The sequence below is a fragment of the Triturus cristatus genome, chromosome 10 (assembly GCF_964204655.1).
Source record: "Triturus cristatus chromosome 10, aTriCri1.1, whole genome shotgun sequence".
NCBI lineage: Eukaryota > Metazoa > Chordata > Amphibia > Caudata > Salamandridae > Triturus > Triturus cristatus.
In genome coordinates this window covers 69,176,911-69,196,560 of record NC_140593.1, presented here as the reverse complement: position 1 = coordinate 69,196,560, position 19,650 = coordinate 69,176,911, and the positions used below count along the sequence as shown (strand labels likewise).

At 50.5% G+C, this 19,650-nt stretch overlaps 1 protein-coding gene across 5 annotated transcripts in view; it reads left to right on the top strand.

Annotated features, from left to right (window-relative positions):
- Window positions 1–19,650, top strand: part of TBC1D5 (TBC1 domain family member 5) — a 2,224,639-nt gene that overhangs the window by 1,990,100 nt on the left and 214,889 nt on the right. For all 5 annotated transcript variants that reach the window (XM_085630445.1, XM_085630447.1, XM_085630444.1 and 2 more), the window contains one exon: window positions 12,959–13,122. In XM_085630445.1, the coding sequence (XP_085486571.1) occupies window positions 12,959–13,122 (164 nt within the window). The remainder of the gene's footprint in view (window positions 1–12,958; window positions 13,123–19,650) is intronic.

Sequence of the window (19,650 nt, the reverse complement as noted above, 5' to 3'; positions counted from 1 at the left end):
ATGTACCATACTTGCTAACATTTTGAACTTGGTAAGAGGAAGATTTTGAAAAAAAAAACCTGGGGAATTGATTTTTCCCATTGACTTGCATACAAAAAGAGGAGATTGTAGACAAGAGACAGGTAAAATAAAGCCCTTTTGGGCTTAAAAACATTGGGCGTTTTCTACCTGAATCGTCTCTGTTGGCATGAATTGGTGTACTACCACTCCCTCTTCCTTCTGCCCTCAATGGTCTATTATATTGCCACAGCCTCTCTTGCCTGTCCTGCATTGTTGGTTTGTTGCCCATGCCCCCTTTCCACTGCCCTCAATGTTTTATTGCCACTGCCCTTCCTGCCTGCCCAGTGTGGTCAAATTGTTGCCTCTGCACCCTCCTACCTGCCTTCAATTTTCCGAGTCCGAGTCCGTGCCCCTGACCTCTGCCTCCTAACAGTATCCTAATGAACAACTAGATTGCTAACATTCTATATTTATTACAAAAGTGTGGCACGCCTGAAGTCATCTTGATGTAATCAAAATTGTAATACCTAAAGCATTTCCTATAGAAAATATAGAAATGAGAGGGTTGTATTTTCATAGAAATTATGGTTAGTGCTCTAAAAAAACTAAAATGAGGACATATTGTCTGAGTTCTCAAATAGGGACAAAGCACTTTTAAATGATTTGTATCTTTGTTTTTTAATCCAGTTGACCACTTGATTAAATGTTACGCTTAGGGGAGAGAATGTGGTGTTGGTTCCCCAGTTGCAAAGTCTGCAGCTCTGGAAGCATGTTGGAGTTTCTGCTTCAGCTCGACATTCTGTGATAATGGTCAAATCACTTAATCTCCCCATGACTACAACCAAAATGAGTTTGTCCTTGTATGATGTAATCAATGCTCATGTAAATCGCTCCAATATCTGACCAGTCTGCACTACATAAAACTGCAAAAGAACAAAGGATAGAAAGTGTTTTCCACACTTCTGTCATTGGGCTATACGTGGGCTACATTGGGTGATATTTGTGCTACTTTTCGGTTCCTTTTTCTCTGGTGGCCATCTTGGGAGACTTCAGTTAAATTCATTAAACTTTATTCGATCTGATTTAGAAACCTAGATCATAAAAGTATACATAAAAACAGTAAATCCTCTTTCTTAATACAATACAGTGAAAATCAATTAAAACCAGTAGGTAAAAACGGGTGTTACAAAGCCCGATTCAGAGCAACTTCAGGTTAACAGAATAGTAAAGTTCAATGTTTCGCAAGATCAATCTCATGTACTTTGTGCTAAATACGCAAAAAGGGGTCCAAGTAAGATGCAACGCTCCAATACCTGACCAGTCTGCACTATCTAAAACTGAAAAAAATAAAGTGTTTTGCACACTTCTGTCATTGGGCTATATGTGGGCTACATCTGGGTGATATTTGTGTTACATTTTGGCTTTTTTTTTCTCTGGTGACCATCTTGGGAGACTTATTTGTTTTGAAGTTTCCTAATTTCCTCATTTACTGCAGTCTCCTCAGTAGGAAATGCTTTCAGTGTTTTACTTTGATTCCATCAAGAAGGCATTCAGATGTGTCACACATTTACCATACATTCAGAATGTTAGCACTCTAGTTGCTTATTAGATTACTGTAGTAAAGCTACTACTCACCAGGGACTTAACTGGAAGTCTACTGCTGGTATTGAAAGTGATTGTTTCAGTCTGCATGTCAGAATTTTCGAATGAAATAGAAGAGGATTTGAGATCTCACTTAAAACATGCCCTAATTTTTCTTTCTGCAGCACTAACCATAATTTCTATGGCAAAATTAACCCCCTCATTTTGTTCCTTTTTGAATTAAATGCTTTAAGTGTTACCAGTTTATTCCAATCAAGATGGCTTCAGGTCTACCATAATTTTGTCATTAGTAAGACTGTTGTCACTCTAGTTGTTCTTTAGAACACTGGGATGCTGCAGTAGAACACAAAGGAATCAACTTACTGTTGAAATAGAAAAGAAAGATGTTTGAGATCTCCCTTAAAACATGTCCTAATTCTTCTTTCCACAGCACTAACCATAATTTCTATGACAAAATGAACCTCCTCATTGTGTTCCTTTTTAAAGTTAATGTTTTAAGTGTTATCAGTTTATTCCTCTCAAGATGGCTTCAGGTGTGCCAGACTTTTGTCTTAAGTAAGACTGTTAGCTCTCTAGTTGTTCTTTAGAGCAGTCTGGTAAGCTGCAGTAGAACACAAAGGAATCAACTGACAGTCTCTGCCCTTGTTGGATGTACACGTTTTACTGAGAATGTAAAACTTAATTCTCACATGACTGAGAAAGATAATGTGAATTTACAGAAAATGTGCTCTCATTTTAGCTTTTGGAGCACCTTCCAAACCTCTATGGGACAAGCATGAGAAAATAGTTTTCTCTCAAACATGATTCATGATATCCCAGCAGAAGGATTTTCACAGGGTAAAATCACCTTAGAACACACCACAATTCCTAAAATGAGTATGGTACCATCAACAAAAGAATTCTAATGTAACTAAAGTCGGTTATCACCCTTTATAGTTCTCTTTTTGGTGACCTTCAAAACCTTCTATTCACTACAATGCATTTCATGGGGTGCTATCATGTATATCTGAAAGAAACACGTTAGATTCGTCACCTTAGAATATCCCCAGGCGTCAGGCTGGATCCGGAAAGATTTTTGTAGCAATACCCCTTGCGCGTCGCTAGGCGTCATCTGTGGCTCCGCGTCCGTCGTCGGCGTCGTGTGCCGGAATGACGTCGTCGGAGTACTTAGACGCCGCCCTCGCGTGCTGACGTCAGTTCTTCTTTTTTCCGCGCCAGTAAGCGCCGATCCGGGAAGAGCTTACCCCTAGTCATTTTTTGACTAACTTTTTGACTCTTTTTGGTCTCTCGACTCGACTCTGGTAGGATGCCTGGTTTAAAAACCTGTGACGCCTGATGTCGGTGACGTATCACCATCGCCGGTGCCTTTACTGCCTGGGGGCCGACCACGATGCGGAGTCGTGCCCCGACTGTCAGGCCTTGACATCGAAAGCTAGGCGGGAGCGGTCCCGTAAGCTTCTCGAGCTTCGGCACTCAGCTTCGCGCCGCTCTCGGTCCTGGTCCAGGAGGAGGTCCAAGGACCGATCGCGGAGCCACAGCCATCGTCATCGCTCGTCGGGTAAGTCGAAGCACTCCAAGAAGTCCAAGAGACGACATCGCTCTTCGGACTCCCCTCGCCGGTCGCGTGACTCGACCGAGGGTCAGGGTGGTCCCACCCCCGCGGCTCCGTCGGAGCCGCAGGAGCCGCGTCCATCGCGAAACCCGCCGGTCCCTGGGACGGATGCGACTCCGGCGGAAGTCAGTGTCTTCCTCTCGGCCATGAGGGGCCTGGCTCCGCAGGCGCGCCTTCGGGCCCCGCAGGTTCGACTGGGCGACCTCGCGTGCCGGCGGCTCCGGCGCCGTCGACGGCTCCGGCCCAACGCCGCAGGTCCCCGAGGGATCCAGGCCTGGATCTCGGTCGGCACCGGTCGACCTCACGGCGCCGACACCGGTTCCACCTCCGATGCTGTCCCCGGACGACGTCGTTCCCCAGTTTAGCCCCGGTCCGGGACCGGCGCGGCGCCGTCCGGCGCTGCTGCAGGCGCCTATTGGTGAACGCTTCATCTACTGCCCGGCTCCGATCGTTCCTCCTGTTTATCGGGAATCGGATGACGAGGGCGACTGGGAGGGATATGATGACCCTAAGGCCACTCAGGCCCAACTTTCTCAGGACTGGGTAGAGGAATTGGGGGATGCCAGCGGTCTGGATACCTCCCCGGACGCTGGTTTCATCTCTCCTCCGACTGTGGCCTCGGAGGAGGGTGCAGCCTTCTCAGTGGTGCTGCGCAAGGCGGCCGAAGCCCTAGGGCTCGAGTTGCCTGCTGTGGCCGTGAGGACTAACGTCCTCACTGAGGTCCTTCAACCGACAGCAAGCTCCCCTGAGCCTATGCTGCAGTTTAATGAGGCCCTCATTGACGTTCTGCAGGGCACTTGGTCCAAGCCCTCCACAGTCCCTCCTGTGGACCGGAACATTGACCGGCGCCACTGCCCTGCTCCGGGCGACCCCAGTTTCCTCTCCCAACACCCCACCCCCGAGAGTCTGGTTATCCAGGCCTCAACCTCCCAATCCTCCTTCCCGTCCGCTCCTCCGGATCGGGAATCCAAGAGGTTGGAACAGTTTGGCAAGAAACTGTTCTCGTCCCTGAGTTTGGGACTGCGGTCTTTAAATACCGCTTGCCTGTTGGACCGTTATTCCCACTCTCTGTGGGATACGGTGGAGGATGTGCTGCCTTTGTGCCCGGTGGAGGCCCGGACACGACTCACTCAAGCACTTGCTGACGGTCGAGATGCAGCACGCCATGCCATACGGTGTGGACTTGACACCACGGACTCGCTGGGTTGGGCGATTTCCACCACGGTGGCGCTTCGGCGTCACGCCTGGCTGAGGTCCACGTCTTTTTCGGGGGATGTCCAGAGTTCCCTCATGGACATGCCCTTTGATGGCACTCGCCTTTTTGGTGAGAAGGCGGACAGTGCGCTGGCTCGGTTCAAGGACTCCCAGGCCACGGCCAAGTCCTTGGGTCTTTCGGCCCCGCGGTCGCAGACTTCCGCCTTTCGTCCCTTTCGTGGCCAAGGAAGGGGCGCCTCCTCACGTCCGCCCAGCCACCGGCCGCAGAACCAACCTGCACGCGGTCGCGGACGTGGATTCCGCCGAGGTGGTACTGGAGGTCAACGTGCCGGTCAGTCCACATCCACCCCGGCAGCATCCGCCTCAAAGCCCTCCTAGTCCGAGCTTTCAGGCCCATTCAACGCCAGTGGGTGGCAGAGTTCGCCATCACCTGCTCCACTGGCGCTCGTTCACGTCGAACAGGTGGGTGCTGCAAATCGTCCGGAGGGGCTACTCCCTCCCCTTCGAGACGACCCCTCCAGCCATACCACCGTATGTCGGGGGATCATTTGCATCTTCTGCGAGAGGAAGTTTCAGCCCTCTTGGCCAAAGAGGCCGTCGAGCGCGTTCCTGGTCCAGAAGTAGGTCGTGGTTGTTATTCCCACTACTTTCTGGTTCCCAAGAAGGGCAAAGGGGGGCTACGCCCGATCTTGGACCTCAGGAGCATCAACGCCTTCCTCCGGAAGGACCGGTTCAAGATGCTCACTTTAGCTCAGGTTCTGGCTGCCCTAGACCCTGGAGACTGGATGGTAGCGTTGGACTTGCAGGACGCCTATTTCCACATCCCCGTCCTGCCGGCCCACCGGCGTTACCTGCGGTTCACGGTGGGTCAGGAGCACTTTCAGTTCACCGTGCTCCCCTTCGGCCTCACCAGTGCCCCTCGGGTGTTCACGAAAGTGATGGCAGTGGTCGCAGCTCATCTGCGCAGATCAGGGGTTCCGGTCTTCCCCTATCTCGACGACTGGCTGTTGAAGGCGGGCTTCCCCCAGCTAGTCGTCTCCCACCTCCAGACTACGGCCGACCTCCTGCACTCGCTGGGATTCTCCATCAATGTGCCGAAGTCGCACCTGAGTCCCTCCCAGAATCTCCTTTTCATTGGAGCGGTTCTCGATTCGTCGCAGTTCCGGGTCTATCCGCCGGAACAGCGGGTCCGGGACATTCAGTCCCTGATTTCCATCTTCCGGCCTCTGTCCTGGGTTTCGGTCAGGTTGGTGCTGCGGCTTCTGGGGCTGATGACCTCCTGCATCCTGTTGGTACCTCACGCCAGGTGGCGGATGCGGGCTCTGCAGTGGGACCTGAAGTTTCAGTGGGCCCAGCATCGAGGCAACCTGTCCGACCATGTCCTGATCTCGGAGGGCACTGCGAACCAGCTGCAGTGGTGGCTCACGAATCGCGATTGGGTCAGCGACAGATCCCTCTCCCTACCCCAACCGGAGCATGTCCTAGTGACGGATGCGTCCCTCCTGGGATGGGGGCGCCATATGGGAGTGGCGGAGATCAGAGGACTCTGGTCTCCGGCGGAGACTCGGCTCCAAATCAACCTATTGGAGCTGAGGGTGATCCGACTTGCACTGAAAGCCTTCCTTCCCTCTGTCCGGGGAAGTGTCATGCAGGTGTTCACGGACAACACCTCCGCCATGTGGTATTGCAACAAACAGGGCGGGGTGGGGTCGTGGACCCTTTGTCAGGAGGCTCTGCGCCTCTGGACATGGCTGGAACATCAGGGCATCACCCTGGTGGTTCAACATCTGGCGGGCTCTCTGAACGCCAGAGCAGACAAACTCAGCCGCCGGTGCATGATGGATCACGAATGGCATCTGAACTCGGACGTGGCGCAAGGTCTCTTTCTGCAGTGGGGAGAGCCTTGGTTAGATCTATTCGCCACCGAAGAGAACGCGCAATGTCAGCAGTTCTGCGCGTTGGAATTTCCAAGGCGGCACTCGCTCGGAGACGCTTTTCGTCACGAGTGGAGTTGCGGTCTGTTGTACGCCTTTCCGCCTATACCACTTCTGCCCAGAGTGCTGAAGAAGATCAGGCGCGACCGGGCCTAAGTCATCTTGGTGGCTCCGGATTGGGCATGGAGGTACTGGTATCCCGAGCTACTCAGTATGTCCATCGATCCCCCGATACGACTGCCTCTTCAGGAGGACCTTCTGTCGCAGGGGACGGTCCTCCACCCGAACCTGTCCAGCCTCCACCTCCATGCGTGGAGATTGAGCGGCGGCAGTTGATGCCGTTTGACTTGCCTCCTGAAGTCTGTGATGTCATTCTGGCAGCCAGGCGTCCCTCCACAAAGACGGTATATGCCTGCCGGTGGAACAAATTTGTGGCATGGTGCACAGCAAATCAACAGAAGGGGGGCCCCAAACAACACAAATAGAGGTAGAGACAATGGGGAGACTAATTCAAAGCAAACGGAGACAAACTCTACCTTATTTATCAAAAAAGTACACAGTATCAATAAGTATCTTTAGATGCAAGCTAGAGACACACAAAGGAAGGAGAACAAAGAACATACAATTGAATACATATATAAGTACACACACAGCTTTGATTGAAATGTTATACAAATATTTATTGCATTACTTTAGATAAATGATGTAAATAGATATAGTACATTAAAGACTTTTAAGTAAAACAAATTACAGAAAAAAACAAATTCAAAAAACAGATTCAGAAAACACAGGTTCCCACTTCAGGTAGAGTTTGTCTCCGTTTGCTTGGAATGGTGCACAGCAAAGGCTGTGGATCCCCTTTCTGCCCCTCTTTCTGAGGTTCTCCTCTTTCTTCTTTCTTTGGCCCAGCAGGGCTCTGCTCTGGGCATCTTGAAGGGTTATCTTGCTGCAATCCTTCAAAAGATGAAGAGAGGCTCCACCGTCTGGACCCAAAACGTGCGCTGTCATTTTATTTGGCCCGCACAAACCAGTTCCGGGTGGACGACCAACTTTTTGTTGGATATGTAGGTGCGAAGAAGGGTAAAGCTGTGCACAAGCGGACCATCTCGCGATGGGTCGTGTTTTGTATTAAACTCTGCTATTCTTTGGCGAAAAAGGTCCCTCCTGTTGGGCTGCGAGCCCATTCCACCCGGGCCACAGCGGCGACAACTGCCCTGGATCGGGGAGTCCCCTTGCAGGACATCTGTCAGGCGGCGACGTGGGCTTCACTGCACACGTTCGCCAAGCACTATGGCCTGGACAGCCAAGTCCGGAGAGATGACCACTTTGGCCGTTCTGTTCTCCAGGACTTTCTGGTGTGATCTTGGTTCGCAGGCCCACCTCCGGGGTTGGTATTGCTGGGGTATCTATTCTAAGGTGAGGAATCTAACTAACGTGTTTCTTTCAGAGGAACAAGTTACTTACCTTCGGTAACGATGAATCTGTAAGAAACATTAGTTAGTTAGATTCCTCACCGACCCACCCAGCCTCCCCGTTCTGCGAACCGACATCTAGGGTTAAAGTTCTCCCTTTCAGGGCCCTAGATTTTTTGGCACCAGTGTCGGTCTCTGGCATGGCTCAGCGTCCCGGGCGCGGAAAGCTATGTATAAGAACTAACGTCAGCGCGCGAGGGCGGCATCTAAGTACTCCGACGTCATTCCAGCGCACGACGCCGGCGCGGAGCAGCAGACGACGCCTAGTGACGCGCAAGGGGTATTGCTACAAAAATCTTTCCGGATCCAGCCTGACGCCTGGGGATATTCTAAGGTGAGGAATCTAACTAACTAATGTTTCTTACAGATACATCGTTACCGAAGTAACTTGTTCATTGGTCCCAAGATGGTTGCCAACAATTCCAGGATGAAGTGCGGACAGCCAATCAGAGATGTGTGGTTAGGCTCCGCCCAGATATCAATATTTTTTTATTTTTGAATTTAGAAACTACTGAACGGATTTACACCATTTAAAAAAGGGGCACTTTCTGAACAAAGAGCCACCTTTTTGTCAAATTTAGTGTAATTCCGTTCTGCAGTTCGGGCTGTAGCAGTGTCTAAAGTTCCCATGGAAATTAACATGGGTAAAACGTGTTTTGGGACCCCCTTTTTTCTCAGCCCCTGCTTGACGAATCACCCCGAAACTTTCAGAACAGGAGCTGACCGGAGCGCCCCACCAGTTTTGAAAATTCCGCGAAGATTTGTCAAACGGCGCCAAAGATATTGGTAAATCTCCTATGGATAATAGGTCCTAACTATAACTACCTACTGGCGTCCCCGCCAGTAAGTAATATATATATATATAGTGTGTATATATAATATATATATATATAGTGTGTATATATAATGTGTGTGTATATATACACTTACACACATAAAGACACGCCCTTTTTGCAGGTGGTCGTTCTAAAAAGAGAAATTTGAGTTGCCGAGATTTAGACAATCAGCTGGGAGGATGCTTACTCTTGTTCTCCCGCTAGGTGGTGATGTTGCTTTACTTTAGATGTCTCTGTGGCATTCTGTTCACAGCCGCTTGTCCTTATTAATATCGCGTGTCCTCTGCTGCTCGTTTATTTACTCGTTTGTATATTTTTCGAGGTTTATGTAGCGGGAACGTAGGCAGTTCGAAACTGTCAAATTCTGTAAATTAACATAAACATAAAACAACATAAATTACAGAGCAGGCACAATCTATCCTTGCAGGTGAAGCAAATATCCACCAGTGGGAATACACCATCTGTGGCGAAAAAGAGAACACTTAACCTGGACTGACACGATTCTCCGGGGTAAATCGATAAAGTACAAAAGTAGCCTTTTTCAGGTTAGTGAGGCCAAAGGCAGGAGAACAAAAAATGCGTTACTCTGGAAGGGAAGGAAGCTAAATCGGTGGGGAGGAAGAGCAGCGTTCAGGAGGAGGGAGATGTATTGTCCCCCAAGGTACGCTGGGAAGTTATTGTTACTCAACTGAATGGCACTCATTGTATCCACCTCAGAAGAATGAAAGGCTGAGTGGACCCGCCGGTATTTGAATCTGTGACTATGAGGTCGTACATAGGCCCCTGCAGTCGGCGCATTAGTCGACTGAGCCTCCAGACCCGACCTGGTACACGTAGTACCCGGAAGGGGGCAGATTCGGGTGTCCTTTGACCTGAGGAGTTTCACCTCCACCCAATGCGCAGTGTCCTCCACATTCCAGTCTGCGCCGGGCGCACTCATGGCAGTCACAGGCCAGGACTGGACCCCAGCATCGGGGCTGAGGCCACTTCTCGCCCATGAAGGACCACGCTTCTCTTCTTTGCTTCACGGCCCCCCTGAAGAGCTCATGGGTGTCCCAGGACCTGGTATGCAGGTGGGTGCCAATCCTGGCAGGAAATCCGCTGACTTGTGTGGGGACACTGAACGCACCGAAGCATTCCCAGCTGGAATCTCCGCCAGTTTAGTATCCCTGCGGTGAAGACGTTTCCAGCAGGGGGCTTTCCTCTGGAGCCCGCGGTTCGTCCAGAAGTCGGAGGATTTCCATCACCAGCCATCCACAAAGGTGCCCCTGCTTTACCGGCCAATGCCTGGACGTCTCAAAGATGGTGCACTACCATAGATCCCCAACCTTTGGGTTTCAGGAGTCTGATGCCTTTGATCTGAAGTGAAAAACCGAGGGCTAATGTAGTGGTGTGTGACGTCTGTAGAGTGCAAGGGTGACGTGTTTCCTATAAATGTATTTAAGAGTTGAAAAGCGCTGTCTGGTGACTTAAAGCCCCTTTGCCGCGCTGCGTTTTTCGTAGTGATAGCTTCCAGTTTCAGGTCTGATTCTGCTGTGTTAATAATTGCGGCTCATCAGAAAGGGGAAGGGAGGGTCCCCGGCGGATCCTTACTGGCAGGTCTTGGGAGAGAATGATGGTCCTGTCTAGTCTAGGAAAGAGTCATTCCCCCTTCTGTAGAGAGGGGGCCTGGTGTCTGCCAGAGGAGGCCCCTGAAGAGGCTCATTTCAAGTTTCTTTTAAATTGACAAGTGTGTTTTGTCCCTTAGGTTTGAAGAGTGGGCAGTAAGACCAGGATTGTTCGACCTCTGTGACCCAAATTAAGTGTCAGGAGTATCCGGGTTATTTCCACGAATACCATTGGCTCCTAAAATGAGAGCGCGCGCGTGTGCACCCGGAGTTTTACCAGCCAGTAAATCCACCGGAGGAAATACCGGCTGGTAAATCAGCACAGGCAAGCAAGCATTGGCAGATGAGGAGGAAGTGACCTCTACAAACAGGAAAAGCATCACGTCTACTGTGTGCGAGCACTGGATTGGCGCCATCCTCTGCTGGAAGCCGCCGACGTCACCAATCTGCAGCATATGGCACGCCTACGCACCATCACCTGCATGCTAATGGCAGCCATTTTAGATTTCGCAGTCTAGAACAGTCCTGGAGTCCACCATCCAGTGTCTCGAGCACCAGTCCTTCGCCTCTGACTGGATGAGACCGGTCCCTGTTAATGCACGCGAACTGCAGGTCCCTGCTGATGAGCCGGTGAAGGAGGGGCTGGGTGTATGGGCCATCATCTCCCGCTGAAAACCTGTGACAGTTACTTTACGTTTTCACAACACCACACAGAGAGTGAGTGGGGTATCCTTCTCAGATGGCTGGGGTTTAAAACAATCTTAACGATGTAAAGATTCAGGCGCGTGAACCAGCACCGGTTAGTTTAACCCTGGGAAGACGTTCAACAAGTCATCCGCCGAGCCAGCACTGAGGGCTTTGAAGGAGGAGCTAAAGGCAGGAGAATGGAGTCCTAGTAATAAAGCTGACATCACAACTGTAAACATTATATCATTCTTTCTTAAACCCGCAGTCAAGGTTCGCCTAGGTACTTATTTGCAAATGTTGCCCTCCAGTGTGGCAGCAACACGTATGTCTTATGACACACAGATACATATGTCTCCAGTGTAGGACTGCTGGCACATCAGTAGTCCAAGTGCAACAGGAAAGAACTGGTTATAAAGCAGATCTACGTCGGCGGAACGGGTGTCTGTGCAGTGGGCCTTTTGTTGTGTGAACACTGCTTAGAAGGGTGTAGCTGGCCATCTCTGCGGCAGGTGTCCACAGCCAGGTAATGTTTCCATTTCCCTGTAAAGTCCTTTCATCTCGCACCAGTGAGCTGCCCTCAGCTAGTGGTACAAGGGTGAGAAGCAGTCTCAAAGTCCTCATCAGTGGCCAGTGCCACCATTGACACTGGCAGCACCACTGACGTCACTGGTGGTGCTACAAGCACTGATGCAGCGGTCACTGTTCGCTTGTGGCGAATGCATAACTTCCATGAGTTTATGCTTGGCTCCACCTCTGGCTATACCAACATTTGAGGCCAATTCTGCAGTAAGGCAGCACACGCACAGAGGGACATGTTTGAAGCAGCACCCGGGTACGAGAGGGTCAACAGAAGGGCCAGGAGGCGCATGGCCCATGCGATTACCCAGCTCACTTGTAACATTATTCATGGCAATCTTGGGTGCCATAGAAACACAGACACATGGTTTACAATTGCAGCAGCAGGGTGTGCTTGCATCCCCACACCTCTGGCCTTGCTTAACCAGCAGCACCACCAACCAGCAACCTCCCACTTCCACCTCCTCATCGCCACACTCATCACAGCCGGTGCCACCCCTCAGACCTCGCAGGGGGTTCCCACATACTGCTCGACTTCCAGAATCCGGCCACACCTCTGTTAAGAAAAGAGAACAGTTTCTGCTGGTCCTGGGTCACTGGAGTTAGAGTAGGGGTTAGTTAGGGGCTGGGCGGGAGATGGACACCACAGGTGATGTTGGTTTAGGGTTAGTTAGGGGCTGGGCGGGAGATGGACACCACAGGTGATGGTGTTTTAGGGTGAGTTAGGGTCTGGCCGGGAGATGGACACCCCAGGTGATGGTGTTTTAGGGTGAGTTAGGGGCTGGGCGGGAGATGGACACCACAGGTGATGGTGTTTTAGGGTGAGTTAGGGGCTGGCCGGGAGATGGACACCCCAGGTGATGGTGTTTTAGGGTGAGTTAGGGGCTGGGCGGGAGATGGACACCACAGGTGATGGTGTTTTAGGGTGAGTTAGGGGCTGGGCGGGAGATGGGGGTTTGGGGTTTTTTGCTTTCATCTGAAATGCATTTCAATTATCCTATTCTGATTAAAATGTCAATGGCAGGATTGTTCATTGCTTGGGCCGATACCTCTGGACTACAGGGGCCGGCATCATATGTGTCTGTTGGCAAATAAATAAAGTTTTCAAAAAAAAAATAAAGCTATCTTTTTATTTTTATAATGCAGACAGTTTTCCTGAAAGGAATAAAAGGGATGCACTCAAAAAATGTTTTCTGATTCAGTACATGGGCTTAGTACATTTCACAAAGAGTTTTAGCATCCACAAACCCGCTGATTTACTAAATTCGAGCTTTTTTTAATCGAAGACCCTGTGTACATGAGGCCCTAAGATACTTTCCATTAAGAAATCTTCCTCCGCAGCTGTTAGTTTGCCGAGCACTGTTGCCCAGATGGTTCTTTTCTCATTTTTCATGGCGCCTCTCTGTTCTCATTGCAGGCCAGTATGCAAAGCCCCTCAGCTCGTCCGGGAGCGCCGGGGGCCTGTCCGAGGGGCAGGAGCAGACGGGCTCCCCTCCACTCTCCGCCTCGCGGAAGGACTCCTTCTTCAGCAGCATCGCACGCTCACGATCACACGGCAAAGCCTCGGGCAAGAGGGACTCGGTGAGTTCACTAGTGCGTGTGCGTGTGTGCGTGCGTGCGTGTGTGCGTGCGTGCGTGCGTGTGTGTGTGTGTGTGTGTGTGTGTGTGCGTGTTTGCGCGTGCGCGCGCACCTACCTAAAGGACTCCAACACAAACCTAGCGACAAAGGAACCAGGTTCCGTGCAGCCTGTGGAGACTGGAAGGGATGGGGCTGGTGGAGCTGACTGGTACAAACAAGGGGCGGTGGTATGGGGAGTGCATGAGTAAGGTACACCATAGGGAGCTAGTGCTGCATGCATCGACGTCAAGGCGCTGCCGCTGCATTGTGTTTATTTTCCCCAACTCTAGCTACTGGCTTGAGCTCTAGTTGGTTGAGTCCTTATGCTCTGTGCCACACTTGCAGCGCCTTGAGACCCTCGCGGGTGAGTAGCGGCGCTATACAAGCCCTGATTGATTGACATAGCCCTTGCCAGTTGAATTTCTGATGCCTGTAGAGCTGTCAAAGGCATGAACAATGTGGGGCCGGGAGGAGGAGGGTGGGAACCACTGAACCATTAATGATGCGGCGTTTATTCTTAGCTCAGCTACTCCCAGATAAAAGCAGGCTCTCAGCTGCACAGCTTGGCTAACAAAGATGCTCTGCTTCGGATATGTAATCTAGGGTGACTGCTGAGAGAGCAGCATCAAAGGCAGGCAAAGGAGAGCTGGCAGGGAGTCCCTGGATGGGGCATATCCAGACCGGGCGCTCATCACTGCCATAGCAATCTAAGAGGGAGCAGAGTCACCCCACGGAAGAGCCTCGCCTCACCTCATATACAGGCCTTACAGCATCAGACCCTCTGTGCTGAGAGAGAAGCATCAAAGGCAGGCAAAGGACAGCTGGCAGGGAGTCCCTGGATGGGGCATATCCAGACCGGGCGCTCATCACTGCCATCGCAATCTTAGAGGGAGCACAGTCACCCCACGGAAGAGCCTCACCTCATATACAGGCCTTACAGCATCAGACCCTCTGTGCTGAGAGAGAAGCATCAAAGACAGGGAAAGGAGAGCTGGCAGGGAGTGGCTTGATGGGGCATATCCAGACCGGGCGCTCATCAATGCCATAGCAATCTTAGGGGGAGCACAGTCACCCCACGGAAGAGCCTCGCTTCATATACAGGCCTTACAGCATCAGCCCCTCTGTGCTGAGAGAGAAGCATCAAAGGCAGGCAAAGGAGAGCTGGCAGGGAGTCCCTGGATGGGGCATATCCAGACCAGGCGCTCATCACTGCCATCGCAATCTTAGAGGGAGCAGAGTCACCCCACGGAAGAGCCTCGCTTCATACACAGGCCTTACAGCATCAGACCCTCTGTGCTGAGAGAGAAGCATCAAAGGCAGGCAAAGGAGAGCTGGCAGGGAGTCCCTGGATGGGGCATATCCAGACCGGGCGCACATCACTGCCATCGCAATCTAAGAGGGAGCGCAGTCACCCCACGGAAGAGCCTCACCTCATATACAGGCCTTACAGCATCAGACCCTCTGTGCTGAGAGAGCAGCATCAAAGGCAGGCAAAGGAGAGCTGGCAGGGAGTCCCTGGATGGGGCATATCCAGACCAGGCGCTCATCACTGCCATCGCAATCTTAGAGGGAGCACAGTCACCCCACGGACGAGCCTCGCTTCATATACAGGCCTTACAGCATCAGACCCTCTGTGCTGAGAGAGAAGCATCAAAGACAGGGAAAGGAGAGCTGGCAGGGAGTGGCTTGATGGGGCATATCCAGACCGGGCGCTCATCAATGCCATAGCAATCTTAGGGGGAGCACAGTCACCCCACGGAAGAGCCTCGCTTCATATACAGGCCTTACAGCATCAGCCCCTCTGTGCTGAGAGAGAAGCATCAAAGGCAGGCAAAGGAGAGCTGGCAGGGAGTCCCTGGATGGGGCATATCCAGACCAGGCGCTCATCACTGCCATCGCAATCTTAGAGGGAGCAGAGTCACCCCACGGAAGAGCCTCGCTTCATACACAGGCCTTACAGCATCAGACCCTCTGTGCTGAGAGAGAAGCATCAAAGGCAGGCAAAGGAGAGCTGGCAGGGAGTCCCTGGATGGGGCATATCCAGACCAGGCGCTCATCACTGCCATCGCAATCTAAGAGGGAGCAGAGTCACCCCACGGAAGAGCCTCGCCTCACCTCATATACAGGCCTTACAGCATCAGACCCTCTGTGCTGAGAGAGAAGCATCAAAGGCAGGCAAAGGAGAGCTGGCAGGGAGTCCCTGGATGGGGCATATCCAGACCAGGCGCTCATCACTGCCATCGCAATCTTAGAGGGAGCAGAGTCACCCCACGGAAGAGCCTCGCTTCATACACAGGCCTTACAGCATCAGACCCTCTGTGCTGAGAGAGAAGCATCAAAGGCAGGCAAAGGAGAGCTGGCAGGGAGTCCCTGGATGGGGCATATCCAGACCGGGCGCACATCACTGCCATCGCAATCTAAGAGGGAGCGCAGTCACCCCACGGAAGAGCCTCGCTTCTAGCTAGCTAGCGCCGAGACACCTCCGGGTATTTGCGCGCTCAATAAATTGTTTAAAATAAATAAATAAATAAATATACAGGCCTTACAGCATCAGACCCTCTGTGCTGAGAGAGAAGCATCAAAGGCAGGGAAAGGAGAGCTGGCAGGGAGTCCCTGGATGGGGCATATCCAGACCGGGCGCTCATCTCTGCCATCGCAATCTTAGAGGGAGCAGAGTCACCCCACGGAAGAGCCTCGCTTCATATACAGGCCTTACAGCATCAGACCCTCTGTGCTGAAGGTGAAGCTCTCTACTTACAGGTGAGGCAGGGAGTAGCTCAAAGTCCTGACCCTCATCTCGGGTATCGCAACTACTGCCCCGCAGTAGGTGCACCCCACCCTCCCAAGCCTGCAAACAACATAAAGGGGTGCAAAGATGGGTGGGGCTGATAACCCAAATTGTCTGTCAGGCCCCATCACCGCCGAACACCTGCTGTCGCCGCAGTCATAACGCCGTGGCTCCATTCGATTTTTTTGTTGATTTCCTACTAGCCAAAATAGGTGTGATGTTAGTAGCATCACTTTAGACCATGACCGTGTTTTACTGTTTGTTTGACACTATATGTAAAAAATGCGACATTACAGCTATAAACACAGTTTACTGCCCATACACCGTACTGGTACGACCCATATTTACTAAAGAGGATTAGTACCCATTTATAAATCAATGGACCATTTATTTCCAGTTTGCCTTGATCTTTTTGATGGGTTCTTCTAACCTCCGCTTCCTCGCTCTTAGAATATTACCCAGGAGCTAGACTGGATCCTGAAGTTTTCTTAGTAGTGTTCCCGCGCATAGTTAAGTGGCACCTTCTGGTTCTGCATTGGCTCCGTACCACCCCAGAAGTGGCAGAGCCACCCATAAATGCCACCTCTACATGGTGACTGTCGTTATGATAAGGAAATCCTCATGCTTCCCAGCAAGCCTCCTTGTGTCTTCCTTTCAGTCCCTGGGCTCGGGGACACACCAGTGACCTTAGCTTATTTCTTTCTGTGCGTTTGCACACACATCCTGAGCTTCAATGCCACTTTCGTTGACCTTCCAGCGATTCTCAAAAATAAAATCCAGTGTGCAGGAGAACAGTGTGCCCTCCCAAAATTAAAAGCTTCAAACCATGCAACAGCTGCTAAAAACAGATGTTGACCATAGACCCGCGCAAGATGTTTTTGGGGTGTTCGGGCTTGGGAATCAACTACAAGTCATATGAGGTGTACACCCTCATGCACCCAGGACCAAAAAGTGAAGGTTTACATCACTGAACACAAGAAGTCGTCACAGGCCACCTAAGTCCTGCTCCAAGTCGAGGGCATAGACAAGCTCCGGTCCTGAGATTACTCCAGTGAGAAGTCATCTTTGCGGTAAAGCCTTTTAGTATACGCAGTCCAAGCAAAAACCCAAGAAGGACTTGACTCCATCCCGCCACTCTCAAAAGAGAAGGTATGAGGGCCTCACTGTGGCAGGTGGTCGGCTTCCCTCCCAATCTCCAGTTGTAGAACGGACCCGCAGTTGATCCAGAAGTTTCCTGAATTTCCCGGGCAATTGGCAATTCCACGGCAGATCAAGGCCTTTAAGGAGGCCATGGTGCATTTTTTTGCCACTCTCACGGTCACTTTGGTATGCCTTCATGCCCCACGGACCTCTGAATTGCATTACCACGAGCAAATCCGTCCTCAGCGTCGTCTGATCCCCCTGGACCTTTTATGGACTCTGCTCTGACTCCGTTGCAGACTTTCACCTTGGCTCCATGACCTATCGTTCCCCCTTTTATCGATGCAGTATTGATGCTGCCTGTGCCAGAGGAGAATCCAGCGTCTGCTCTGATGTCTGACCCAGGACTTTCTTCGGCTTGATCCCAATAAAGGTCGAGCTTCAACTCCACTACAGTGTACCTAGTCAACGTACAACCCAAGTATGTTTCATTGCTTCCACTACAACGGAGGCATTGCCAAAGGCTGCATTTTCTTTTTGGCACCAACTCTGACCAAAGGTTGCCACCTCCCAGAGATGATCATGGTGGGGTTGGGGTTGGTTCATCCCCTCATTATGATGACAATGTTTACATTGACTTACAGGAGGCCAGTAGGCTTGATGCTTCCATCTGAATCGATTTGCTCCGTTAGAGGACGTTGATTGACTGGAAGATTCGACCAACTTAATATTGGATAAAAGGGTTTTGATGTGCCCGCCGCTAATTGACGCCAACATATTGTCCACCCCCATCATAAATCCCATCCCCTCCCCTGTACACACCGTTTCCCAAAACATTCCTACCCCCATTGATCCCTTCCCTTCCAGACCCATACCCATTAAGGCAACTTGTTGTTGTTCTTCTTCCGCGCCTTCTGCCTTGCGACCAGTAAGAAAGGATATTCGCCCAAATAACCAATTAAAAATATTATCCTGGAATGTCGCGGGCATTGCAAATAAATTACCCTGTCCGGACTGGGATTTTTTCATTAATCAGCATGACATATGTCTGCTTCAGGAGACTTGGGCAAAGGAAGAATACACAAAAAAGGGTTTATTCATAGTTAATAGTTTAGCCCTTGTAGGTCCTAGGGGAAGGCCATTTGGTGGGCTGTCTATTTTCATAGGGTCACATTTGGGATGCGTAATTTCTGAAATTGCCACGCAAAGTATTGATTTGCAATGTTTACAACTTACATTCCCCTCTGGGTCCACCCTTATTTTGGTTAATGTTTATTCCCGTCCTACCAAGTCAGGTAGGGAATCACCCACATTAGAAATTTTGGATAAACTTATACAAATTGTAGCAGACAAGGGTATTTTGATTGTTGCTGGCGATTTTAATTGCCAGTTTGAGCCCTTACCGGGGCTCACTGATCCCATTACCAGAGAGGAGGATGAACAGTGGTCCATACCGGCCCTTCAAATCCCACCCATCAAGGCCTGGACACCTCTAGCCTTGCAAATTAATTCCATAACGCTCGCTAATTCACTTAGAGCCTGTAATGGGCGTTCTTTGTCGGATCTTGAGGGGAACCACACATTTAATCGACCTGGACAGACCTAACGTATTGATTATATTATGGTAGAGGCCAAAACATGGTCCAGGATTACGGATTTTGTGATTCACCCTCGACACGATAGCGACCATAATGCCTTGATACTTGATCTGACTCTAGTGACGGAGAATGGTCCAACACAAAATAGTGGGAACCCTAGATCAAGTGGCCAATGATCCTTAAATCACCAGAAAAAATTTGTTCCATCTACTCGGTCACATGTAAAGCCCTCGCACAAATGTGTTACATCTTAGACCAGGACAGTGATAACAGGGAAAATCATGTGACACAAATTCATATAGAGTTGGTTACATCATTGGGTAATTTTTTAAACCCAAGGGTATCTAGGAAAAAGAAAACCCTGAAGGTCCTTTCCTGGTTTAATATCGAATGTAGGAGGGCTAAACTAGCTTTACTGGTCTCATTAAAATCTGGCGATAGGACAAGGGTGGCTATGAGGAGATCTGAATATAAGCAGGTTGTAAAATCAGCTAAGCAGAATTGGGAAAATGACAAATGGGATGATATTAAAAGAGCTCTTACCAAAAAAGATATGAGGTAATTTTGGGCAATAATTCGATCAGATACGAAGGAGGGCCTAGTGGCCGACGACCCTAATATCGCACCGAGCCAATGGATTGACCATTACCAGAGCTTATACGCTCCCTTGGCTTCGGTCACTGAGTCCTTATCTTTCCCTGATTTGAATGATGAAGCCATTGACATCATAACCCTCGAGGAAGTAGAAAAGGCGGTAAATAGACTCCCAGTAGGAAAGGTGCCAGGCCTGGACAAAATCCCTGGAGACCTATACAAACACAAACCTGAGGTGTGGATCCCCAATCTTTGTTCACTTTATAATGCTGTACTCCGTGGTGCTCCAATCCCCAACATCTGGGCAGGTGCCGAAATAGTACCGGTATTCAAGAAGGGCTCCCCACTCTTGCCGAATAACTACCGTCCGA